The sequence below is a fragment of the Dreissena polymorpha genome, chromosome 2 (genome assembly GCF_020536995.1).
Source record: "Dreissena polymorpha isolate Duluth1 chromosome 2, UMN_Dpol_1.0, whole genome shotgun sequence".
In the NCBI taxonomy this organism is placed as follows: Eukaryota; Metazoa; Mollusca; class Bivalvia; order Myida; family Dreissenidae; genus Dreissena; species Dreissena polymorpha.
Genome location: NC_068356.1, coordinates 102585519 through 102613294, shown reverse-complemented (window position 1 = coordinate 102613294; position 27776 = coordinate 102585519). Strand labels below are relative to the sequence as shown.

General features: G+C 35.5%; 2 protein-coding genes across 7 annotated transcripts in view; both read right to left on the bottom strand.

The window, feature by feature from the left end:
* The window catches only part of LOC127868310 (uncharacterized), a 525576-nt gene that overhangs the window by 124702 nt on the left and 373098 nt on the right, over window positions 1–27776 (bottom strand). Inside the window, exons 2-4 of one of the 6 annotated variants that reach the window (XM_052409955.1) lie at window positions 26841–27302; window positions 26285–26473; window positions 22143–22781 (exon numbers count right to left, since the gene is read on the bottom strand). The exons of 3 other annotated variants lie outside the window; for them this stretch is intronic. In XM_052409955.1, the coding sequence (XP_052265915.1) occupies window positions 22143–22781; window positions 26285–26473; window positions 26841–27302 (1290 nt within the window). Of the gene's footprint in view, window positions 1–20567; window positions 22782–26284; window positions 26474–26840; window positions 27303–27776 lie in introns of those variants that run through there. 2 more of the 6 variants (XM_052409952.1, XM_052409953.1) reach the window with 2 other exon arrangements.
* Window positions 1–27776, bottom strand: part of LOC127868308 (uncharacterized) — a 501779-nt gene that overhangs the window by 119817 nt on the left and 354186 nt on the right. The window lies entirely within an intron of this gene.

The following is a 27776-nucleotide window of genomic DNA, read 5'->3' as shown; positions in this document are numbered from 1 at the left end:
CCCAGAATAGGGTGTCGTCTTTGAAATCAATGGTTATACCCCGCGGATGCTGAATGTCCGTATCGACGATCACGTGACGGTTTTGTCCGAACAAATCCGAAACTTCGATCTTTGAGTAAGCTCCAGTGTCGGTCCAAAAAAGATAGCTATAATGGAACGAAAACATAAGTGGATAATAACAAGTGAATCGTTCTCCTTCATACAAAATATACGCGAAATGACGTTAAAGGCAATAAAAAGTCTTGGTGTAATGGGTTGTTCGACCTTCAAGTCTAAGGACACCAACGTGCAGGACATCACAGAACGACAAAACAACGCGTACAAATAGACAATTACGACATATGTCTTTCTACTGTTATGCGTATTGTTGCATTCCTTTTCTCCTATGCCAACACGAATAAACCTTAATTGTCAAATCCCGTTCTTATTTGTCGTTCGTATTTTTCAATACCTTTAAATGTGAAAAGGAAGTCGTACTCGTTAATTTGCAGATACAATGAATAATTATGTTATCGTATATAACCTAATAATACAAAGCAGGTTTACGGCAACCCGACATTTATCACAACCCAGCGAAATATTGTTCTTAGTACAAAACAAAGAAAACTATGTTAAGAGCTTATTCAAATTTAAAACAGAGAATTTATATTTATATTCATCAAAGACTTTGTATTTATTCCCTAAGATTAACTGAAAGAAAACGAACTCACATATTGCACATACTAATGTCGCTATTAACTTGATCAGTGCATTGTTTATTAACATAACGACACTGTCAAAATCGTGAATTTAAGCATAGGGCTTATTGCCGTCATTCAGACCAAATACAACATTATCGATTTTAAACTATTATTCAACAAAGAAAAAATATCAAACCTGAAAATGATATAGTAAAATATAGTTCACATTTCTGAGGCAACATATTTGCGAGATCATTTAAACATCGACCTGTTTATTAAAGAATTTACAAGAATTCATTGAAACAATATTAATTGAACGTTGCGTGACGAATAAAACTGTTTCTAATAAAACCCCACCCTTTCTCCGGATGGACGGCGACGCCGCTGGGGCCGGTTAGCCCGTCCCTGACCACGATCTTGTAGCCGGGGTTGGTGTACATGGATCCGATCATGATCCAGTCGTAGAGCGAGTCCGCCCAGTAGATGTTGTTGGAGATCCAGTCGACCGCCAGCCCCTCCACCATGCTGGACGTTCCCGTGAATAGGGTCTCCGTCTCGGTGGTGCCGTTCAGTTTAAGACCCTGTGGTGATGATTAGATATTGGTATTGGCGAGACGTAGAGAATATTCGCAATGGCGAGGCGTAGATAATATTGGTATTGGCGAGGCGTAGAGAATATTGGTATAGGCTAGACGTAGAGAATATTGGTATAGGCTAGACGTAGAGAATATTGGTATTGGCGAGGCGTAGAGAAAATTGGTATCGGCAAGGCGTAGAGAATATCGGTATTGGCGAGGTGTAGAGAATATTGGTACCGGCGAGGCGTAGAGAATATTGGTATTGACGAGGTGTAGAGAATATTGGTATCGGCGAGGCGTAGAGAATATTGGTATTGGCGAGGTGAAGAGAATATTGGTATTGTCGAAAGAAGAATTTTACATGCGAGGCGTCGAGAATATTGGTATTTGCGAAAGATGAAATTTGTCATGCGAGGCGTAGAGAATTTTGGTTTTGGCGAAAGATTAACTTTATAAGGCGAGGCGTAGAGAATATTGATATTGGCGAAAGATGAACTTCATTAAGCGAGACGTAGAGAACAGCAGTATTGGCGAAAGATGAACTTTATTAAGCGTGGCGTAGCTAGAGAACAGTAGTATTGGCGAAAGATGAACTTTAACCTTAGTATTGGCGAAATATGAATTTTATCAATCAAGGCGTAAATAATATAAAAATTTGCGAAAGGTGATATTAATCAAGCAAGGCTTAGAGATTATTAGTACTGGAGAACTATGAAATGAATCCTGCGAAGTTTAGAAACAGACGAGCGCGATTGTATTATCCCATTAATATAATATAACGAAAAATGAATCAGCCACAAATATTGTCAAGAATGCATGAATTACTTCGGTTCCCCACTTCAGCACTGTTTCTATGCTGCATTAAATATGACTACATATTGACAATCATAAGGTTCTAAAACAGGCGATAAACGGTAAAAAAATTGCACATAAGCGTTATTTGTTAATGTTAATGACGCCATTTGTTTTTGATTTTTTTTGTGATTGTAAAGCTGTTTTCTTTTTTTTTCATAAATAAACACTGAAATAAGAAAACAGACAAAACCCCAGAAAAAACGGGATATGACGCCTCGAACGACAGACAAATGGCAGAAAGTCAAGTTTACTTTGAGCATTTAAAATAAACTGCAAAAAGATAACCTGAATTTTTCTGTTCGTTGCCTCACTCCAGTACAAGGTTTGGTCAGCCCAGTTGTAAGCCAAGGCTTTGAATTGCCAACCATGATGAGGCGCGCTGCAATATAAAGACAGACGCTCAGTCACGCACTGATTCATATATATATTTGGGTCGCGCTCTGAGAAAAGGGGGTTTATGCATGTGCGTAAAGTGTCGTCTCTGATTAGCCTGTGCAGTCCGCAAAGGTAATCAGGGATGACACTCTTTTCGCATTTACTGGATTTTTGCTTCATAAATATTTTATTTAAACGAAAATCTCATAAAAGCGGAAAGTGTCGTCCCTAATTAGCCTGTGCGGACTGCACAGGCTTATCTGCGACGAAAATTTACGCACATGAATTAAACAATTTTTTTTTCACAGAGCGCGGCTCATTTATATCTTATAGTTTTATTTACTATAAGAACAAAGATATGATACTACTGTTTCTACTTATATATCCCAATATAACACCATGGGCATCGTTTTGTCATACGATAGCGTAATTCATACTTATATTGCTAATTACTAAAAATGGCGTGCCAAGTATCGGAAGACATTCGCTTGTTATGAAGGATATTTATTTAAGCAAGCACACAATAAATATCCCGGCCCTTTTAATAATTTTCTTCTACTTAGTGACATTGTTTAATACAATGTGAGTTGTAATGACATATTAAACGCTGTAAGTCAAATCTGTGTTTATCTTATACATTTCCAATCATTTGTTAACTTCTTTTTGTCAATTACCGCATTAACGTACTGTTATGTCTGTTCTGTTCTGTTCATTTACGTACACGTAAACTTATTTATTAACGTGAAAGTTCCACAATTTAGGAAAAAATACTTATCTTAAAATAACATTTAAAAATACAAATGTTCAGACTTAATCAGAACTAGTTGTCTATTACGTTTATGAATTTCAAACATATGCACGTATTTATAAATTTTATTTTGATTTTTATCATTCCATATTTTTCATTGTTTGCATATATACTTTAAGGGTATGGCGATCAGGTAGCATATATTTGTAACTAAATAACATAATAAATTATTATCTTTCAAAGTGTGACTAGTCTCGGATAATGTTTATTTTTTCAAAACGTTTATAATTAAATGAAGAGTAGACACAGATAGCGTCATGGACTTCGGCTTTCATCGTCAATGAAATGTTATCAAACTGATGTTTTGACCGACCATATTAATAGGCAAGAAAACACTCATAAGTTTAAAGACGACTTTCACTCTTTTATCAATTCCCGTTATTAATGTATGTCTGTCGAAAGAATTCATTTATTTTCAAAACAAAGTCATTATTTTACAGATTCAGCATTTAAAACTATGGGATAAAAGGCTTCTACTCACCTGATATGTCTGACCTGCACATTACCGCTGGGTACCCATACGGTCGGGTCGCCCTCGATACCCACAATCCGAGACACGCCAATCTTCAGATTCGGGGTTTGAGCCCAGATCAGGTTGCGCGTATGGCGGACTGTAACATGAATACATGCATACACATATGTATAGCTGTCATTTGAAGTCATATATTTGGAAATTATGCATTTTTTTGTTCTTTAGTGTCCTTTTTGCGCATTTTTTGTCGTATTGTTTTCAAGTATTTGACGATGAGTAGCACATGTTTAGGTCGCATAAAAATTAACTTTTGTTTCAACCCCCCCCCCCCCCCCCTCCGCTACCAAAATTAAATTGTAAACTTTATAAGCATTAACTCTTGAACGCTTACAATATATTGTATATTCATTCTTTGTGTGTGCCTGTTTTTCATGAAATAAATTAAAACTCAACATTACGAAAGCTGGCGATGCTTTGTATCTATTTTCCCTGATTCAACTACAAATAGTGTCCGTTTCGTGACGCGATATCTTCTTAGCTTTCTTGTTGACATTTGAAATGTGCGTGTACATTAAGCGCATGATTTTGCTTTAAATTCTATATAAGAATCGACATTCACAAATTTGGATCATACATGTTACGTTTTTATTCTAAAACCGCTTACCACACGGAGATTGAGATGTTAATTGGTTATTTTGTTACTTCTATTGTTGTTGTTTAACAATTTAACATATTTATATAAAGGTTAAATTAATTTCTCAATATGCATGAAGTATTTTCAATAAAATAGTCAACTCAAGTGACCCTGTTTCTCAATAAATATTCAGTTTATATCGAGTATAAACGATCTTGCTTCAAACACTCCAAAACAGGTACAAGGTATGAACAAAAACTAGAAAAAAGTTCAGACGTGGTACTAGCGAATCTTCAAAATTAAATCTTGATACAATTGCAAATACATTTTACTTGTACAGTAAACAACTTATTCATGTACTAAACTTGTTCACTTTAGCAAATTCCCATTATTCTTTGCAGATTTGTTTATGCGACACATTGACACAAGTTAATGTTCTGTAACAAATACGAGAAAACTGGTCGGACTCGGCCGCATTTTATTTAATTTATTAACAAACGGAACAGAATAGCATCTTTTCCATCGATGTTTATCCGGCGGTTTTCGAACAACAAAGTTCAAAAATTCTCGCGAGCCTTTTGTTTGTCAAATTTCAAATAGATGCTGATCAACGTGTACTTTTAACTCAAAATTCTAATTATATAAGTGCTTCTCTTATTGTGGACAGTTTGTTTGTTCTTAGTTCATTATTCGAATAAGGAATAAGAACATGAAACCAACTTACTCAACTGGCTGTATTAGTTTTATTCTGAAAGTCAAAGCTTATAATATGTTCTGCTTGAAATAAGACAATAATTACGTTTCATGTTATATTTTAGATGTTACTAGAATTTAAAAGCTTTCGGTAGCGACGGTTTTGTTAAGAATCAACTTTATTGATACAATTTCGTTGGTACCATTAATAAGATACTAACTTAATGCATGTTTAAATATAGCCTGTGTAAAATTCGAAATTTAAACAAGTACAGTTTCTAGGTTTCTGTAGGAAAAGTATCTCTATCTGTCTTTACTTTGAAATGTTCAGTGCAAACGCCATTTAAACGGGTAACATTTTCTTTTAAATTAAAATCTTTTAATATAGTTTAAATTGCATAATTATGTTGGTATTGATGCTGTGCGCATTGCAGAATAGTTAATAAATATAGAATAAATTTCAGATGATAAAAACATCATACATACTTTCGTTATTAGTGCTTCGAAAATAATTTTAACGCATATTATATATGAAAATATATACAGTATGTAATATGTTATTTTTCATAACGCAAATTCTTCGACGACCAAATTACAAAAAACTTCTGCAGGACATATTAAAAAATAATCAAATTTGTCTTAACATTTGACTTATTTAATAACTGTAAAGTCTACTCTCAGTTATCCGTATAAACGTCTATTCATTCATATTTCATTATCTATACAATTAAGGGAGCATTTTTGTTAATAATTTATGCGGTCTTTTTCACGATAATGCATGCTTTTATTTGTATTGTAGTGTTAATACCGTCTATGGTTTATATCAGAATTCAATTTAAAGTGCTGATAGCTCAAATAAGACATGAATTTATATATATTTGATTTACATAAAAAAAGTTATCCGTTATATGCACAGGTCTTCAAAGGAGCACACTTATATATTAAATTCAACGCAAATGCATACCTCCATTGGTTGTTTTTGCTCCATAAAAGATAAAAATAAAACACAGAGACGCAAAACTCGTTAAAAATTCCATAATTTGCATCATGTCCACATTTAGATCGACACAAATTCACACGCGTAAACTAACTAAGTTAAAACAAGGAAACAATAAAGAAAAGGAAAACTTGAGCGCGAACCCTATTGGCACAAAAGCATTTTCTAATTACAACTGGTAGTGCTTAACGGAAAATGCTTAAGTAAACAATGAGTTATATTAAATACTTCGTTTCAATACTTAAGGCAGTTTACATAGTTGGATTTTACTCTGAGCCAAAGCGCCCTTTCCATTAGTTATGCCAATTAATTAGGCCGCATATAACGGAAGCCGTCAATTGCGCAGCGATTTGCTTATAAGGACGTCGGCTGATCGTACAGCCTAGCACCAGTTAAAGAGTTTCTTAATTGGCCGAATATGTGTATCTATAACAGTGCGTGTTTTGTTATTGTGTTAAATCCTATCTAATGACTCTTGAAGAAAGCTCTTCTACATGTACCGGAAAATTAGATCATGATAACTTGCTTCGGACGGCAACCATTTAGTATTAAGTTTAGCCATATTCGCAGTGGTCTTTAAAGGGATCTTTTCACGCTTTGGTAAATTGACAAAATTGAAAAAAGATGTTTCAGATTCGCAAATTTTCGTTTTAGTTATGATATTTGTGAGGTAACCGTAATACTGAACATTTACCATGGTCTTATATAGCCATTATATGCATCTTTTGACGATTTTAAAACCTAAAAATTATAAAGCGTTGCAACGCGAAACGATTGAATAATTTGGAGAGTTCTGTTTTTGTCGTTAAATTTTGTGAAACTACGAAGATTGCTTATATAACGTATAAAATACGTCAAGTATGTATACTCGGCGGAATAGCTCAGTAGGCTAGAGCGTTTTTACTTCAGGATTCTGGCAGGACGCCAGGGGTCACAAGTTCGAAACCTGGTCCGGGCAATGTTTTTTTCCTTTATTTAATTTTATTCTTGATTTTTTACTGGAGCTTTTACGATCCAATGTTTACATTTATCGATATAAAGCATTTAATTAATAAGTTGAAAAATGCCAAAATCTGTGAAAAGGCCCCTTTAAAGGGGGCCTTTTCACGTCTTGGTAAATTGACAAAATAAAAAAAAAATAGTTTCATATTCGAAAATTGTCGTTGTAGTTTTAAAATTTGTGAGGAAAGAGTAATACTGACATTTACCATGCTCTAAAATATGCATTATATGCATCTTTTGACGATTTAAAAACCTGAAAATTATAAAGCGTTGCAACGCGAAACGATTGAATAATTTGGAGAGTTCTGTTGTTGTCGTTATATTATATGATACTAAGAGGATTGCTTATATAAAGCATAAAATTCATCACTATTTGTATGAGCACGGATGGCCGAGTGGTCTAAGCGATAGACTTTTACTCCAGGGGTCAGTGGTTCGAGCCAAGTTGAGCGTTACTTTTTTTCTTTCTTTATTTTTTTCTAGTATGTTTTTACTGGAGCTTTTTAGTTCCAATCTTTTAAATGTATCAATATAAAGCATTTAATGATAAACTTCAATACATGCCAAAATCTGTAAAAAGGCCCCTTTAAGTTTTGGAAAGGTCATCAAAAAGTTAATGGACAACATTATTTTCATGAAAGGTTTACACTTGTTAAGATTCCTTAAAATTACAATTATATTATATTATATTGTAACAGATATATTAACGGTGTTGATATTGGGTTTTGTTGCTGATCATATATAAGTCATGTAAATAAAATCAGATATAATTTGCTTACTTTATCTATGGATGTTTTTGTGCAATTTTTAGCTGCATCACACCTATATACACAAGCAAACTTTAGAATGGTGCATTTATAAACGGTTAATGATGCAATAAACACAATGTTATTTACTTCAATAACAGTGTTGCATGTATTTTCCCTCAGAATTTAGTGAGTTAAAATCAATATCAATGTCAAAACGAAACTACTTATGTAGTACAGTAAATTCTTTGTCTCAGTAATTTATGAGCAACAACCAATATCAATGTCAAAGTGACACTTTTGATATGAATCAGTAACATCTTTGTTAAATTATAAAATTACATAATTTTCATAATTATTTTAACCTATGTTAATGTTATTACACTTGTGTATTTTGCATTTGGCAAAAATTAATTGTATGCTTAAGAGCTAATAAATGTTATTGGTGTTGTTGTCGTTATGTTAATTCGTGAGTTCAAACGTTCTCGGGGTTTTCGTGTTTTTTTTTTAATTTATTTTTCTATCAAATGTGTTATTCTGTATTATATTGGTTGATTGTAAATGTTTTGTAAAGCAAGTTTGTAGTTTCAAGACTAAATTATTATGCCAAAAAAAGATTTTCCGACATTATTCGTTTGATATTTTCTCGCAACTATTTTTCTTATCGGCATACCTCGCTGATTGTCATTGATAAAGATAAAGGAAGCTCAGCTATAAATAGGATAACATATTCTAGGAATTTTTTTAAATAATATTTTGAAAACGTTAATTTTAAATCAGTTATATTCAATCCATTATATGTTTATAGATCAATGAAACAACTATGCATTTTCTGTATTGTATTTGACATTTGCCGTACTCTGTAATTAAATTGCGAATGAAAACGTGTATAATTCACGTTTAACGCGATCATGAGTGTAAAGAAAACGAATTATTTCGAACCTTCCATTGTAAACGTTATAGGGAGTATGGTATATCAACCGTATAATAGCCATGCGACTTCTATGAAACTCGCTCTTATGCGTGCTCTCTCATTTTGCAAATCTAATAAATTTTTCATACAGAAATTACAGAGCCACATCAGTGCACACACTATGTTTGATAATTCATTCATTTGTTGGATATTGTTTTCTGTTTTAAACACATATTAGGTCATATCGCGGAGATTTAGTTAACCTTACCATGTGTTCATGGACGAACTCACGTATTCAAGTCGTTTTTTTGTACCCAATTTTTTTTCGTACCCTATTTTTTTTCGTTACCAAAATTTGTTCGTACCCAATTTTTTGGCATAATTATTGTACCCAAAATTTTCGTTCCCATTTTTTCCGTACCCAAAATTTTCGTACCCTCATACACAATTGTGGTGATGTAGATATACTTAAATTGATGCTTTTATATCCATCCTCTTTAAAAGCATCGTCACACCATTACTGTCAGTACTTTGATTATTTTTAGTTACGCATGTGTTCTGTCATTGATTACGCAATCTGTTATCTTCATTTAACTTACAGATTGCGATTTCTGATAAAGCATTTGTACTTTTCATATGATATCTATCCAAAGCCGATAAATGACAATGGCTAATTCACAAAATATTTGATTCATCAATTAGTATAACAGTTAAATAAACCGTAGAGAGTCGATGTATCAAGAATAAGGTGGGGTGTTTTAGCGTTATGACTGAATTGACACATTATGACAGTTTATATAAAGATAAACAGCATAACTCTATACACTTATTTTCCCTATTTGTAATGTAAAATAACAGCAAGAAATAAAATATTATGAATAAAAGAAAAATGATAATACATTTACAATGTTTTACCTATAAGCTGCAAAATGAGAATCGACCTTCATTTCTAAGACCGCACACACCTTTGGATCGCGTGGTTGTACCAGCATGGAGAGTCAAGAATTACTGCAAAAACAGTCGATATATTCCTATAATGAAATATATGTGTTTCGCATGTTATACCTGTTTGTAACGGATAGCCTTCTTTAGCATTAAGCATATTTTATTGAATCATTATATATTTTGACCATGTTATTAAAATATACTGGATTATATTTAGAATTATAATTAAAATCGTACCGTACATTGTATGTTATGCTAAACACTCAATCGTACTTGTATCGGAACACGATGATAACTTTTAATTTCTCAAATAGCGGCTGAAGATATAGATTAAATTGTCACATATTTCCAACATAGAGGCATTGAAAATCCTTCATCTACTACGATCTAATACTTCTTCACTACGTAAGGGTGTATCGCGCTGAACATTGTTAATTGATACATTTTTGGTTCGCAAAGTTTTCTTTCCTTCCCCATTTTAATTAGAAAAAAACAAAACTTTCTTTTTCGCATCCATTTTTTTATATAAAAGTAATTCGGTTTAATTAAAAACATCCATAAAAAGAACACATTTATGTTATCATGTTTATGGATTTCAAATACAAGAACAGGAAAATTAATATCAAATTTAAAAATCATAAGCAATATTTGCATACATAATTACTTTATAAATTAACTGAAGAAAAATGGGTCAATATATTATTATATATGTCTAATTTACCATTCAGAAATGCACAGTTTTAATCAGTTCAAACTATTCCAACTTGTAGCAACAAAGGGAGTATGGTTATTAACATGTCATATCCAAAAAACGAAACGGTAAATCACCTAACAATTTGCGAATAAATGTAAAAATTTGTTACGGTCTAAACATTGAGAATTATGGGTTGAATACCTTAACTGAATACTCGTGTTATCATTCCCCGTACGTTTATTCGATATGTGTCTGATTACAACGTTAAATATAAGAAGGTTTTAAATTAAATCAAATTTTGTATCGGTCCCTGATATTAGCGAACATATCAAATGTTACAACTTGCAAGTATTTGTTTATTTATGAAATAATAACGAAGCTAAAAATATGATAGAATTGATTTGATATTATCGTTTTGCTAATTTATTTTTAAACAAACAACCAACTGAAATTAACGGCTTTATATACTATTCTTTACATTTGAATGATACAAGGCTTTTTAGACTATTGGGAATTCTAGTTCGAATCGACTGTTGTTGATAATTATATAACTTGTGGCTAAGGTAGAAAGAAAAGCATCATTTTGAATGAATGCACAATTTCTTTCATCGCATTAAGAAAACAAAAGCAGTTATTATTATCAAAAAGTAACATTCATTTAGAAGTACTTAATGCGCCTCACTACTGTACACAGTAAATTCCACGTAGTATTACACACACAATATATTCAAATCTTTTCAACTAACGTATTTCTTGACGTTAGGTATAAAGACACATTTTACATTGTAACAAATGCAAAATACATAGGTCTTCAATGATAAAACCGTATAACAACATTATTCATTTTTTAATTAATCGGAATTGTAACGCGCCTAACTACTGTACACACCTGTTCTCCTGCATGTTATAAATTTAAATAGTATTACATGGGCAATATATTTAAATGTCTTCAAATATACAATACAATATGCCTTGAAGTTAAGTATAAAGACTAATTTTACATTATAAAAAATGCAAAATACTTATGTATTTCGAATTATTTCGAAATTGTTTAACGATAACACTGCATAACAACACTATGTAATTTAAATTAGTCGGAATAGAATTCCAAGTTGGTTTTAAGTCACCAATACACGAAAGTCAATATTTAACAATTGTGTAGAAAGCCTGATGACATGGATAACACTAACATCTTACAAGTCATCTAACCCATTGCTGGTGATATTATACAACTTTAGTTTCGTGTTGCCTCTAGCGCTGTTGGACACTGCCAGCCTATTGCCATCCTTAGACACACATATGTTGTTAGAAAACTTCATATCCACTGGGTAGGTACCCAGTATTTTACCGTCAATGGTCAGGTGCACAATGGAGTCTTTCCTCATACTGCACACCAGCACCGAGTCACCAGGCCCTACACAGGCACCACGAGGTTCCTGTATGTTCTCATTAGTGACCGCTCTAGATGTGCCCTTCGCGGTGTCGTATGTGTACACTGTGTGAGCGAACCTGTCAGTCAGTACCAACGTATTATTTGACCGGACATACGTGCACATACTCTCATCCACTTTGTACGTCTTCATGGTAAACGTCAGGAAGTGATCAAAGTCTGCCTCTACCCCGTCCACTGATAGCATTCTAGCAGGACGGGGATCATCGTACGTACCCACGACCATGTGAGATGGAGACATGCAGCATACAAAGTAGAAATCGGATGATGTTCTGATCTCCCTGGTCGGCCTGATGATATTGTGTGTACTCTCAGACAGGGGCAATACTACTTTACCATAACCAAAAGTTACACACAGTGCATCATGAGACATACATACTACGCCGTGTGGGAAAGCCTTGAATTTGTACGGTGTTCCAAGTCTCTGTAGGCGCTCATCCAGTATGATACATTTCCTGTTCATGTCATCCACGGCTACCAGTCTCTTGTCCGGCAGGAAGGCCAGTTCAGTGAGGTAAGGTTCCCACTCATCATCATCTCCAGTCTTGTGTACAGACTACAACTTCCGGCGGCAAAGCCCGTTATTACACGAAAGAAGGACATCGTCACTGACGTGCAGCTACAGTTCAAGCACATCGAGAACGCAAAGAATATAAGTAACATAGTTACACAGTGATGAAATGAATGCAAATAACCACAGTTGCGTCATGAACGTATGGGACGTAGTGGACTAAGTCAAGTCATGAACGCAAGTAACGTTATGAACAAAAGGGGCGTGAAAGACGCGATAAATGATTTCAATGTAGTAAAGCTAGCGTAAGAAACTTTTTAGCGTAAGTAACGTAAATGATGGTATACACCTAAGGGGCCAAAGTAACGTTATAGTCGTCATTTACGAAAGGGTAGTATTGAAACTGAGAAACGTAAGTTACTTAAGAAACGTACGAAACGAAGAAAACTTAAATAACGTTGGGAACGTTACTAACGTTACACACGTTATCAAGGTAGTATTCAAGAGTGTACCTGTAAGTATTTAAAGGTAAGTGAGCGATAAAAGTAATGTTAGAGACTTAATAAACTTAATTAGGCATAATACGCTTAGAAATATTGACTTGATAATAATATTAATAGTAATATTTTGCAAAAAAACTATTTTACAGTTTATTTGTCCAAGAACTTCAGAAAAGTAACAAACATAATTTGTATAAGAGAAACGTTAAATTAATGTATAAAGCTAAGGTATCAACTTATTCTGTGGCTGTTTATGATATCAGAATCTTTATAAAAACCAAATCGAGCGTGAGGTGTTGGGTGCTTTTCTCAAACGATGCGCTAGTTATAAAACAATATTCCGTCTATCCATTTCAGACCCCCGGGTCGTGCTTGCTGTCAGTGGACCGCCTGGCGTCACATCTTTGCTCGGTCGCCACCTCAGATCTAGAGAAGATTCGAGCCTTCTACTTCTGGGTCTGTAATAATATCAGGTACGTCCTGGCGCGGTTTTTGGTCTACCTCGAGTATTTTGGTGCACCTCTGAATTTTGGTTCACCCCCGACGCTTTGGTTCACCTCTGAATTGTTGTTCGAACATGGGGTTTTGACAGCACATCTGACGTTTGGTCTACTTCTGACTTTTTATTCCGTTTTGAAATTTTGGGTTCACCTCTATGCCAACTATTACTCTTTTGGTTCATCTCTGTCTTTTTTATTCGACGTTTAACTTTTGCATCACCTTGGACGTTTCGAGACCTAACCATGGCGTTTTGGTGGACTGTGTTTTCTTTTCCGCCTTTGCCTTTTTTGGTACACAGCGGATTTTCAAGTACATCTTTTGATCGATTTCGTTCGTTTTCTGCAACAGCATGCCTAAAATGACTATATTTCGAAATTTTGCTTTTTATGCCCCCGGATCGAATGATATTGTGGGAATATTGGGAATATTGTTTTTGGCCTGTCTTTTGAAATATTGAACATATCAACTTGATATTTGGCTTGCAAGTGTATCTCATAGAGCCGCACATGTTTAGTGGTGAAAGGTCAAGGTCATCCTTCAAGGTCAAAGGTAAAAAAAAAGCGGCGCATTAGGGAGCATTGTGTCTCTGACAAACATCTCTTATTTAATTAATGTCTGTAATGCTAAAATACTATGTTGGACTATATATGTCGGTAATAAAAAAGGGCCCCTCTAAATCAATGCTTTTGAACATAAAAAACAGAAGAAAATATGGATATTGGTTCAATCTATTATGATGTTATACATATGTTCAATCTGTTTATACACAAACGGAACTTTATTTCCAATATATTTCTTTGTCAATGCAAACTAGCATTTAATATTTAGTGTTCGTTCGCTCTTTTGGGTCTTCTGACACCAGCATGTTAGATGCGCTATAGCCTATAAGTTGCATGTGATAAATGCTATCAGAATTATTGTAGGACTGACTATTTACTATATTATAATTGTATGATTACTATTGACATCTTAAAAACTATATGTAACTATTTTCTGTAAAAGTTATGGAAAATACCGTGTTCAGTTGTAAGGTTTTGAAATTATTTTGTGTGTTTGATTATAAGAAATTGATTTATGTCAAACAGTATTGCAAGCAAATGTATTTGCCTCAACGTCATATGTCAGCTTTAACGGTTAATATATTACATTAGTGCACGTATAAACGTGCCGACAGGTACAACTTATTTTAAGTTCTATTGTACATGACTTATAAATGTAAACATATAAAGGCAATGAATATACTAATTTAATTTAGGTATTTTATTTAAGGCACAGCGACAGGTATAACAGAGTTGCACCCTTAAATGACGTCACTTTGTCAACGTTTGTTTGTCCGTACAACGTCACCGCTTTTTCCATGGTGTTGGCGTTTTTACTTACCCACACTCCCATACAGATATTGCATTTGAAAAAATGTTTAAGCTTTACTATTCTTTATATTTTTTTTAGGTAATACTACTCGCCCATTACGGGCGTCGGTGTTTTTAAATGGCTTAGTCCTGTGTGCAACAATACCACAGCACTGTTCCTACTTTGTCTAGTTTATTAAACATGGCCATATGGGTTCAAGATCACTGACAAAGTTCCTTAAGAATTATTTATATTACAGACAAGTATGCCCGTTCTTGTATTATAAATGAAAGGTAAACGTTTGCGAACGTTAGTTATTGTAATAAAACTTTGCAAATGTGTTGAGTGTCTTGATTAACCCATTTATGCCTAGCGTCTAGAAAAAAGGCATTGGAAAACAGCGTAGACCCAGTTGAGACGCCGCATGATGCGGCCGCTCATCAGGGTCTGCGCTGTTTGCATTAAGGAATTTCTGTAAGATATATTCTAAATATAGAAATTAATATACTAGACATCCCTAATTTTGGAAATAAATTGATCCAATTTAGAAGGATGGGAGAGTCCACTAGACATAAATGGGTTAACAATCACTGACCAAGATCTATAACTGTTAACAGCCTTTAAGCGGAATTATATCCAGTTTTTTCAGGATACGATGTCAGTTTAAGGTTTGTTTGCAAGTACATATCTTTGTAATTAATAACAAAAGGTATTTAATTGAAAATTCTCAAATGTCTTCAGCGGCATCAGGAGAGGTCACTTACCAAAGCACAACTTTAATCTGCAATTAAGCTGAATTAGGTCCTTTCTGACACTAAGAAATTCAAACATAAGATTGTGAGCAAGTTGAAAAATCTGTAACAACTGATGGTTACTTGAGACATTTTAATTTTTGGAGGTGACTGACCCATAACTCTGAATTTCAATTTAGCAGGAGTGTTTGTCCCCTTGCGTTTAATGACATATCAAGGTACCGTTTGTGGGCAACAGATATCTCTATTTGCCTGGACCAACCTTGACATCGTTTTGTATAGAGCAAGTTTGCCAGGGATATATCTTGTGTTGCATGTTCAGGCGGACCAGTAGGGTAAAAAAACTTTAAAAAGTTATCATCAGCAATGATGAAGGCAATGAAATGTGCTAATTTTGTTGTTAGTTAAAGTTTACATTTATACTGTTAAACAACAACCGAAAGGAAAACAACGATGTCATCGCGTAGTGTTATCTGTTGACTGAAATAAAACGTACATTATTCTATCAAAGCAAGAGATGGTCGCGCATGTTTTATAGGGAAGCTCTTGCTAGTTTTGCTTTTAGAAAAGGAACAGTTTACTGTTTTTTTCGGTAGCGATGCACGTTAACTCTTTCAGTGCCGGAACCGAATTTTGAAGGCCTTTGCAAACAGTTTGGATCCAGATGAAATGACGCAAAACGTGGCGTCTCATCAGGATCCAAACTGTTTGGTATTCTTATAGTATTCTTTGAAAAAATCGAAGAAAATGCTAATTTTAGTAATTGAACAGACGACATTTTAGCAGACGACAAATTTCCCAGCATGCAAAGGGTTAATATGTTTTACAATCACCTTCAAAACAAACGTGACGACTTCTCAATTCATCCCTGGAAAATTACTTGAACAATTTACTTGACCATTTGTATCACTTTTTGCATGTTCACACCACGCTGTCAACATTCGCACCACTTTTGTATGCAAATTGTTTATTTATGTCGTTTTCATAACTACATGACCCGATGTTTCACTGAGCTCATTTTGTCTTTCAGCATTAGCTAACAGTACTAACTTGTCATGATTAACTCGCGTTTCCATGGGAATCAAACGGTCTATTGGTAGTGTTTTGTGTTTGCTGTGTTAATTCCAACATTGAAACATTTTGCATCAGGGTAAATTGTTGATTTATCTTTCTGTTTTATAATTAGTTCTGGTCAAGGTTAAACCAGTTGAAAAATCTTAATAATAACATGTAGATGATTCGTTTACAGCATTAAGTAGGATGTATTGTGTTTGTTTCCGTAACGGTAAGAAACTGATGTACTTTAAGAAAAAGCAATTGACGTCGGTGTGCGACTCGAGCAGTTCTCATGACAATCCAGAAGTGTTCATTTCGATCCAACCTCACACCGGGTCGCCGCTTGAACGCATGCAATAATAAATTACGCTTCCGTCCACCGAACATAGTTAATGAATGTTAAAATTTCATTAGTTCTCATAAAATAAAATTACGCTTATTTGCCTGATATTATTTTGTTGGTAAGGAATGCATGGAATTATACTTGGAAGTGCTTGATGCGAGTTAGGTACATATGAGCCGCGTTCTAATAAAACAGGGCTTATTTCATGTGCGTCCGCACAGCTTATCCGTGACGTCTAAACTGAGTTTTCTATAAGAATGGACTTCATATAAAAGAAAACATACATGAAAGCGGAAATTGTTGTCACTAATCAGCATGAGCGGACTACACAGGCTAATATAGGACGGCACTTTACGCACATGCATTAAGCCCTGTTTTATCAGAGCGCGGCTCATGTATATATATTATATATATTCTTGGTACGAATGTAGTGTACTTACTCGGTACATTCCGGTACTCATACTGATTAATATCATATAAAGTGAATATTTCGCTATGTTCCAGTTACATGTACGCTAAGGAAAAAACGTTGTCCGATAAGTTGCGTTATGATGCGACGTCGACGTTACGTCATTGGCAAGGAAGTTACGTCAACCTCATGGCAGCTCTCTGCAAGTAAGTACTACATCGCGCCTATTGGGGTATTATAATACGCCATTTGTACGGAGCATAAGGCAGATGTTGCAAGCATGCTGAAAAAAGAACAGTGTTTTTGAATGAGTCACTTTGGTTTGTTGCCCGTGATCAGTGGGGTTTTCCACAATCCAGCATTAGTCAATTTTTAATGAAACTTCTTTAACATACACAAAACAAACTTTACTAACGGGCGTATCTTTGTGACAATGACCATCTTGCTTTTAATCGGTGTTAAGTTCACTAACATAGAACATTTGAAACTTACAAATCTGGACGGTCAATTTGAATACTGAAATTTAAAATCGTTTTCCGATGATACATGTTCGTTTACGCAGGACATGTACAAATAGCAGGTGAACATGTGTATCCGACAGCATTTTCGAAAATGAATTTAATATTTAGATATAACGAGTCATACAAGACACTTTTATTGCAAGTTATCGTTTTTTCTAGGGAGGTAAATATCTCTGTAGTTACGATGTAGTTACTATACCCGGATGTTCCAAAGGTCTCCGCCACCAACCGGACAAGGAATTCAAACTTGGCGAAACGGAACCACAGCTGGAACGCCGTTTACTTGAACGGGGAGTGGCGTTTTCTGGATTTCACTTGGGGTCTGGATACGTCGACGTCAGTGGTAAATTCCAACGTCAGTTCGACGAGTTCTGGTTCCTGACGGACCCCGAGGTTTTCTGTTATGACCATTTCCCCGCACACCCTGTTTGGCAGCTCCTCGAAGAGCCGATTGAAATCGAAGAGTTCAACCAGAAGCCGTGCTTAACCGAGAAATCAAGAGAGCTCGGTTTTAAGTTAATTCCAATCGCGAACTGATCGTGTATTTTAGCAACGAAGTAACTAGCTCGTTTGCAACCGAGAATTATCCGCTGTCGAATATTACCGCGGACCTGCGCGACGAGGGCGGAACAGAGATAAATTCGCGCAAATGTATGAGGCGTCTGGACAATATGACGTTTAAGGTGCGCGTTGTTCCGCCGGAAGTGGGCGAATATACACTATCTCTTTTTGGAAAGGCTAGAGACTATCTTCATGCCAAGTTCCGGAAGCTAGTAGATTATACTTTACGGTGTAACGATGTGTATCCAACGCCAACAGAGTTTCCAGATCATAAAAAGGTCTGGGGTCCTGATAGGAACTACGCAGAGCTAGGATTTACAGACGCGATTCAGTCAATGTCAATGTTCTCACGCGACTCCGCGGAAATGTCAATAGAGCTAGAGCAAACCAGGCTGATAACAATTCTAGCCGAACTTAAGGCCTCGAGTAACGACAAAAAAGAACTAGATGGTTACACGATGGTTACAGCTCGTGAAAATTCGCAAACTGTTCATATAAGGTTTCCAGCACTAGGATATTATCGTCTTGATTTATTTGAAGAGGGGAAAACGGATAAAATCGAATTTGCGGCCATGTTTCTTTTGGAATGCACAGCAAACGCAACAAATGTGAATAAGTTCCCCAAATTTAACGCGGACTCTGTTGCGAAACACATTTGCAATATACTTGAGCCAAAGGACTACGAAATTTCCGCGAAGTCAACGATCAGTTTCAAAATTCGGTCTTTGAAATCGAAAAACGTTATGGTCGGTGTGCCAGGTGAGGAATCGTATGGGTCGCGCATGGACAAGTTGGGAGATCTAAAGGCAGACGGGGAGTGTGTGTTTTTCGGTACAATAAAAACGCCGGGTCCAGGAAAGACGGTGTATATATCGGGTTCCGCGGCGCCTCCCAATGTATTCTGGAGTCGTCTGTATGAATATGTCACCAAGTGATGTCGAAGTTCAGGAAATGTTACAGCAGAATACAATGGTGCTTCGACCTGTACCCTTTTGGTCCAACTCTTTGTGATAGTAAGAAATCGATTATTATTAAATCTATGCTGTTGTATATTTTAAATTAAGAACAAAGATACGATTGAAAAGCACTATTTCTAAGTATTTTTTTTTAATTTGCAAACTGTTATAACTTTTAATTTGTTCCCTAATTTAAGCATTTGTTCGGATGTGCAATGATATTTGATTGAAACATAGATCTAACAATATATTAAGAGATCTTTAAATAAAGAAAACAATTTTATCATATCTTTTACTCATATATACATGTAAATATAATAAAATGTTTATAAATGAAATGCGTTTCATGTTACATTCATAAATGCTATTATTGTTACTATAATTATTAAGTATCATTAATATTATTATCACAAAGGTACTGATTTATTGCTTTATTGCTTTGTTTGATGATACGTTATTTATTACCGTCGATGGTGTGGCATGTTGTTCTAACTAGTCGCCAGCGCAAGTGCGTCGCATGCGAAACGTAAATCACACGAATTATTCCATGACAAAGAGCATAATCATGTTTTTCCAGGTTAACCCTTTTCCAGAAAATGTAACCGGTTAACTGGTCGTTCCGGTAGGATTACATTCATATATTTAAATTGATGTGTTTCGCATGTGCGTTGTTATGGATAGCTTTCCTTAGCATTAAGCATGTTTTATTGAATCATTGTATACATGTAATTGAAATATGTCATCAAAATATACTGGAGTATATATAAAATTATAATTAAAATCGCACAGTACATTGAATGTTTTGCTAAACACTCAATCGCACTTGTATCGCGACACGTTTGTAAGTTTAATTTACCATTCAGAAATGTACATTTATAATCAATTTAAATGTTTCCTGCTTGCAGCAACAAAGGGGTTATGGTAATTAACATGGTATATCCAAAAAAACGAATCGGTAAAATCTGACATTTTGCGAATGAATATAAATTTGAATGCCATGCAAGAAAATATAATTTATTACGGAGTGTGATGGATTGAATACCTTGAGTTCTCATTCAATCATTCTCCGAACGTTAATTGGATTTGTGTCTGATCAGAACGTTATATATTAGACGGTTTTAAGTTAAAGCGCGTTCTCTCTCCGAACCTGAAAATCGTGAAAACATAAAATATTACAAAATGCAACTTTTGTTTTTTTTTTAAAATAAAATAATAACAAAGCTAAGATTAAGAAAATAATATAGAATTAATTTGATATACATGTAATCGTTTTGATAATTTATTTGAAAACAAACAAAAGTAACTGAAATTAATGGCCTTATTTAGTATCCTCTACATTGGAACGATACAAGGCATCTTGTACCCCCGTCACACCGGACTGGCGTCCTTACTGCGTCCTTACGGCGACCCAGGTCGCAGTGAGGATGTCATAGACACCGGAGGAACGCAGTAAGGAAGCAAGAGGACGCAGTGAGACTGGCGAAAATTGAACAGGACGCGAGCCCACGGCGACTACTTTGAACATGTTCAAAGTAGTCGCCGAAGTCCGGCGTTTTACGGCGTTCTTTAAAATACGTCGTAGGGACGCCGTAGAGACGCAGTAGTCGTAGTAGGGACGTGGTAGGGTCGCTGTAAAGTCGCCATGGACGTCGTGTGGTCGCCGCTAAAACCCACAGACAATGATCATTGACTGCAAGGCGACCGTACGGCGACTTTATTGCGACATTAGTTCGTCCTTTGTACGTCTATTGCGTCCTCAGAACGACTATGGTCGCAATAAGAACGCAGTAAGAATGCCAAGGACGCCGCTCAGACGCCGTATAGTCGGCTTTGGTCGCCGTGAAACGCAGTACGAACGCGGTAAGGTCGCTAGGGACGGATTAAGGACCCCATGAGGACGCACAGAACGCCATAAACCAGGACGTTGGTGTGACGGGGAGGCGAAAAACAGCATTTATACCGAAAAAGTCATTGGCGTCCTTACTACGACAGTCAGAAATTTTCAGAAACACAGTCTTAGGTCGCCGTAAGGACGTCAGTCCGGTGTGACGGGGCTATTAGACTATTGACAGGCAGAGGTGACAGGCTGGGAATTCATGATCTAGTCGAATTTGTTGATAAACATAAATCTTGTTGCGTATGTAGGCTTAACAAAAACAAGCATTATTTTGAATGAACGCAAATTGTTTATGGCATTAAGAAAACATATGCTTAGCAATGTTCAGTTATAGTTATTATTTTCAAAAATTAACACATATTTACAAATCTTTAACGCGCCTAACTACCGTACACACCGGTTACGTTGCATGAAATGCGAATTTAAATAAAATTACATATACAATATATTTAAATGTCTTCAAATATACACTAAAATAGTTATTGAAGGTAGGTAGAAATACACATATTACATTATAATACATGCAAAATACATAGGTAGTTCGGAATCTTTTGAAATTCTTCAACGATAAAACCTTATTACAACTCTATTTAATTTTAATTAATCGGAAAAGTATTCCGAGTTGTTTAACACAAACAATACACGAAAGTCAATATTTAATAATTGTGTAGAAAGCCTGATCACATGAATAACATTACCATCTTACTAGTCAGCTAACTCATTGCCGGTGATATCTTATACAAGTGAAGTTTCCTGACGCCTATAGCGCAGTTAGACACCACCAGCCTGGTGCCATCCTTAGACACACATATGCTTAACGGTCCCTTCATATCCACTAGGTAGCTACCCAGTATTTTACCGTTAATGGTCAGTTGCACGATGGAGTCTTTCCTCATACTGCACACCAGCACCGAGTCACCAGGCCCTACACAGGCACCACGAGGTTCCTGTATGTTCTCATGAGTGACTGCTCTAGACGTGCCTTTCAAGGTGTCGTACATGTATACCGTATGAGCGAACCTGTCAGTCAGAACTAACGTGTTCTTAGACTGGACATACGTGCATCTACTCTCATCTACTTTGTACGTCTTCATAGGAAACGTCAGGAAGTGATCAAAGTCTGACTCTACCCCGTCCACTGATAGCATTCTAGCAGATCGGGGATCATAGCACGTACTCACGACCATGTGAGATGGAGACATGCAGCATATAGAGAAGAACATGGATGTTGTATTGATCTGCCTGGTCAGTGTGATGGTATTGTCTGTACTCACAGACAGGAGAAATACTACTTTATAATCACCACCCGTTACACACAGTGTATCATGAGACACACAAACTACGCTGTATGGGCAATCCTTGAACTTGTACGGTGTTCCAAGTCTCTGTAGTCGCTCATTCAGTATGATACATTTCATTTTCGTGTTATCCACGGCTACCAGTCGCCCGTCCGGCAGGAAGTCCAGTCCAGTGAGAAGAGGTTCCACCTTATCATCTCCAGTTTTGTGTAGATCGACGGACACGAGCAGCTTCAGGGTGATTGGCCTTGGTTGGGATGATAAGCTCATGGGACTGGTATCCACTGAAATAATAGTAACAAACAATAAATATATTAATAAGTAATAAAAATAATAATAATAATAATATAATGTTGTATTGTTGTAATATAATCACATAGTATTTTATTAAAATGAGTCCATTCAACAAAACTTGTTTACATAGCTTTGTATTTGTAAACATTCATGAACTAACTTTACAAATGAAACAATAATATTTTATTATCTTGCATAATTATTATGTCAAGATCATATATAATTTACCGGGGTACCTAATTTCGTTTGGGATTCGTTTATTTGCGATTTGGGAGGACATTCAATAGCGCTGGGCCAGTCAGGGATCAGCATATAAGTGAGTTTTTTGAATGCTCTTTAAAACATATACCAAATTATTTGATGGTCAGCGTTATAAACGCTTGATAAATTTGTCTATGATTCTTTGATTTATGTGTATTAATACCAATACAGCACTTTGCTTGTTGGAATAAATAATATTCTTTAATGTAACATATAAGTGTGTCTACTTTAAATAGGGATGTTCCATGAATCCCAATTTAAAGGGGTATTTTACAGGCTTTTTTTACTTAAAAAAATCAACTTTTGTAATAATTTATCTGTATCTCCTAAATAAAACAGCAGGGAATCGACATGATAATCTATAATAGAAAAAACATGTTACGCAAGCTCAACGAAATTCCTTACATTTCAACTCAAAAGTGAATTGCTTGCATTTCGAATAATTCCTTATTTACGGACCAAAACTTAAAATGTTATGCAAGCGTAACAAAATTCTAAACATTTCAACTACAAAGTGAATAGCTTGCATTTTGAATCATGTCTAATTTACAGACCCAAACTTAAAATGTTATGCCAGCGTAACAAAATTCCAAACATTTCAACTCCTAAGCGAATCGCTTGCATTACAAATCATTTCTTATTTACAGACCTAAACTAAAAAGTCTTACAAGCTTAACAAAATTCCACAAAACAAAATTGCAACTAAAAGGGAATCACTTGTATTACAAATTGCCAATCCTCCTTAATTTACAGACCCACTCTCCAAATGTTATGCCAGCGTAACAAAATTCTAAACATTTCAACTCAAAATCGAATCGCTCATATTTGGTATTGTTCTTTTTCACTGACCCAAACTCATAAAGTTACACCGGTATAACAACATTCAAACATTCCAACAGAAATTGAATTGCTCACACATTTCCTATCATATCTAATTGACAGTGGCCAACCTGAATTAAAATATTGCACCAAGTTTATACAAATCCAAACATTTGAACTCAAACTTATTTTGCACATATTTCAAATGGTCTCTTATATACAGACCAAACTTAAAAGTGGCATCGACATAACAAAATTAAAACATTTCATAAGAAAGTTAATTACTTGCATTACATATTTTTTGTTATTTATAATGTACAAACCTATACTCAGAATGTTGTGTCAGCGTAACACAATTCCAAACATTTCAACTCAAAAAGAATGTCCCACTCATGGCTAATAAACAGACCAAAACTCAAAATATTAGGTCAGAGTTATAAAACTGAAAACTATTCATCTCAAAAGTGAATCGCTCGCATTTCCATTTAGTTCTAATTTACAGACCAAAACTCAAAATGTTATGCAAGCGTAACAAAACTGAAAACTTTTCACCTCAAAAGTGAAACTCTCGCATTTCCATACATTTGGTTTTTACCGACCCAAACTTAAAATTTTATGCCAGCATAACACAATTACAACATTTCTTCAGAATGTAAATGGTTCAAACATTTCAGTGAATAACTCGCATTAACAATTTCCAATCATATCTAAGTAAGGGACTGAAAATGTTACGACGGCATAACAAAAGTGAATCGCTCACATATTTTACTCATTTCTTACTAACAGCAGCCAAACTCAAAATGTAATGTCGTCTTAACAAAAGCCAATGGTCCAACGCCGGCCCATTTCAAATAAAGTGAATCACTTGTGAATCACCTATCATTTTTCATTTAAAAACCCCAAACAAAAATGTTATGTGTTATGCTGCCATAAGAAAATTCGAAATACATGTACTTCCACTCGAATGCATCACTCACTTTCCTTTCATTTACAATTTATAGAAATCACTCTCAAAATGTTAAACTCGCACGAAAATCCTAACATAATAGCAGAAAAAAGGATAACTTAACAAATATTGTATTCTTTATAATTTACTAAATAAAGTCACATTGTTGCACTATGTAACAACAAAAGTGAATATCAAAAAGTAAGCTGGCCATACACAATTCAAATCATTTCAATTATTTCTAATATACAGATGCTCAAATAACAACTAAAACTTATCTAATACATAATTTTTGAATTATAAAAATATATGATATGACAAAAAATAAATCTCTTAAAAAGGGCGGACATAAAACATCAAAACCTATATTTATTTTAAAAATTATTTATTATACCGTAACTTCAAAGTATATAAAAGATCCACATCCACCAAATAAACTGTGCATGGTTGTTAGTACCCCAATAAACAATGAAATATTCAAATTATTAAAAGTAATTTAGGGAAATGTTTTGATAAAAATAAATAAATTAACAAGAGCTGTCTCAATAGGATGACAAATGCCTCCAAGAAACGCTTTGATAGAAGGTATGAGCATTTTTCGAAACCTATACGCAGATTTCAAAACCCAAACGAGGACCCTAAATTCAAGGTCAAGGTCAAAGGGGTCAAAATGCGTGTGTGTTTGGAAAGGCCTTGTCCATTTTAACATGCATACCAAAAATGAAGGTTACATCTGAAGCGACATAGAAGTTATGAGCATTTTTCGAAACCTAAACGCAGATTTCGAAACCTTAACGCGGACCCTAAGTTCAATGTCAATGTCAAAGGGGTCAAAATTTGGGTGCGTATGGAAAGGCCTTGTCCATATACACATGATAACCAAATATGAAGGTTACATCTGAAGCGCCATAGAAGTTATCAGCATTTTCCAAAAAAATGTGACGGACAGACAGAACAGTGTGATCACTTTATGCCCTCCTTCGGGGGTATAAAAAACCCAATCACCCATGGAAGGTTGCGAATATCAGACAGCTCATCTCACCCACACAATTATTATTGAAAGTTTATAAGGAACAACAAGAGATGTGTTTGTCAGGAACACAATGCTCCCTTCTGCGCCGCTTTGAAGGCATATATTTGACCTTTGACCTTGAAGGATGACCTTGATCTTTCACCACTCAAAATGTGCATCTACATGAGATACACATGCATGCCAAATATCAAGTTGCCATCTGAAGCGACATAGAAGTTATGAGCATTTTTCAAAACCTAAACGCCAAACCTAAACGAAAAGTGTGACGGAAAGACAGACAGACAGACGGACAGACGGTCCGATCACTATATGCCCTCCTTCGGGGGCATAAAAAACACACATATTTTCACAGTCAAGTGACACACACAATGACATGTGACACGTGTAATGTCACATGTCACTTGCGAACGACCATATTAAAATGAGCCATTTACCTGTAGCTGGGCTGAGTAAACCTGACAAGCCTGCGTATTGGTGAAATCCTGTGTACGCCTGACTCAAAGCGTCGAGCCCGGAGTTGCCATTGGTGAGGCTAGGCGACATGGTGGTGGCGGCGAGGCTGTTCCCCAGCCCCTGCAGTCCTGTGAACCCACTGAGGGAACCGTTAGACCCGGACAGAGAGGCTGCAATGGTACCCGGAACAGGTCAACAAGGGCAACCTTAACCAGAATATAGATCAATCCACTAATACATGTATAACAAAAACAACAGCTATATAGATGTTTTCATGAAAAGCCAAGAAGACACATTTGAGAACATTTGGAAAATATGTGTACAAACATGTTATCAGCTTTCAGTCTAGATACAGGGGTTTTCACACAAAAATTAAAATTACATCAAGTATCACACACTGATCAAGTACTGAGTTTAGTGTTAAATCTATTGAACACACAGGAATGAAATAAGAAACATATAGAAAACATAATAGTTTTAAGGAACAATCAACAAATATATATACATTCAACTGATCATGTCACTTATATGAGCTACCTGATTGGTTGTGAAGGTTGGAAGCCCCTCCTGCCACCATATTCTGCCCGGTATCCATCTTCATGTTTGCATTGCCATGCATACTATTAAAACTACCATTGATTTCCATAGCCACAGTCAGGGCCATATTTCCCATGCCCATCACATCTGCATTCCCGTTCACCAAACTTTTTCCAGAATTTATTCCCATTCCGCCTTGGGGCATGCTGCTATTTCCCATTTTTGCTAAATTCCCGACCACTTTGCTATGGTCTCCCATATTTTGCATGATTGTGGCCAAATAAATATTACTTGAACCGCCACCGGATGATCCATTATTTCCCAAGCCAAAAGAGTTGTTGTTTCCGAAATGTGAAGGAACCCCGTTACTGTTCCCCATTATGTTGGGCGTGGCCATATTAGTGATGTGGGTATTTGTGGCCCTACTATGGCCCTGCATGTTATGTGCTTGAGACACGAGACCTAAAATAGACACATAGAAGGCAAACATTAAACATTCATCACACAGATCATTCTGTATTATGAAACTGATACAGAATTAAAAAAACATAATTTGAGATTGTTTTAAGTCTAGGATACTGAAATATCAAAATTTGATTTGTTTCACAAGTCAAGGAAATAACTTGTAACTAATATTAATATTGATATAAAAATATTAACGCAATAACGAACAACAATTCTTTTTAAGATCAAAGGAAATCAAACTACAATTTAAGGATTATATTGTGGGGTGTGTGGATTAACATCACAACAATAAGTGTTACACAACAAGAGCACCGCATAACGGCTGCCACGCTCGGCTGCAGGTGCAGTTTTGAATAGATAAAATCTTGTCAGAATGTTTTTAGAGGTCACAGTGACCTTGACCTTTGACCTAATGACCCCAAAATTGGTTGTGTAGAACTCATCAAGGTGCAGCTACATATGACGTTTCAA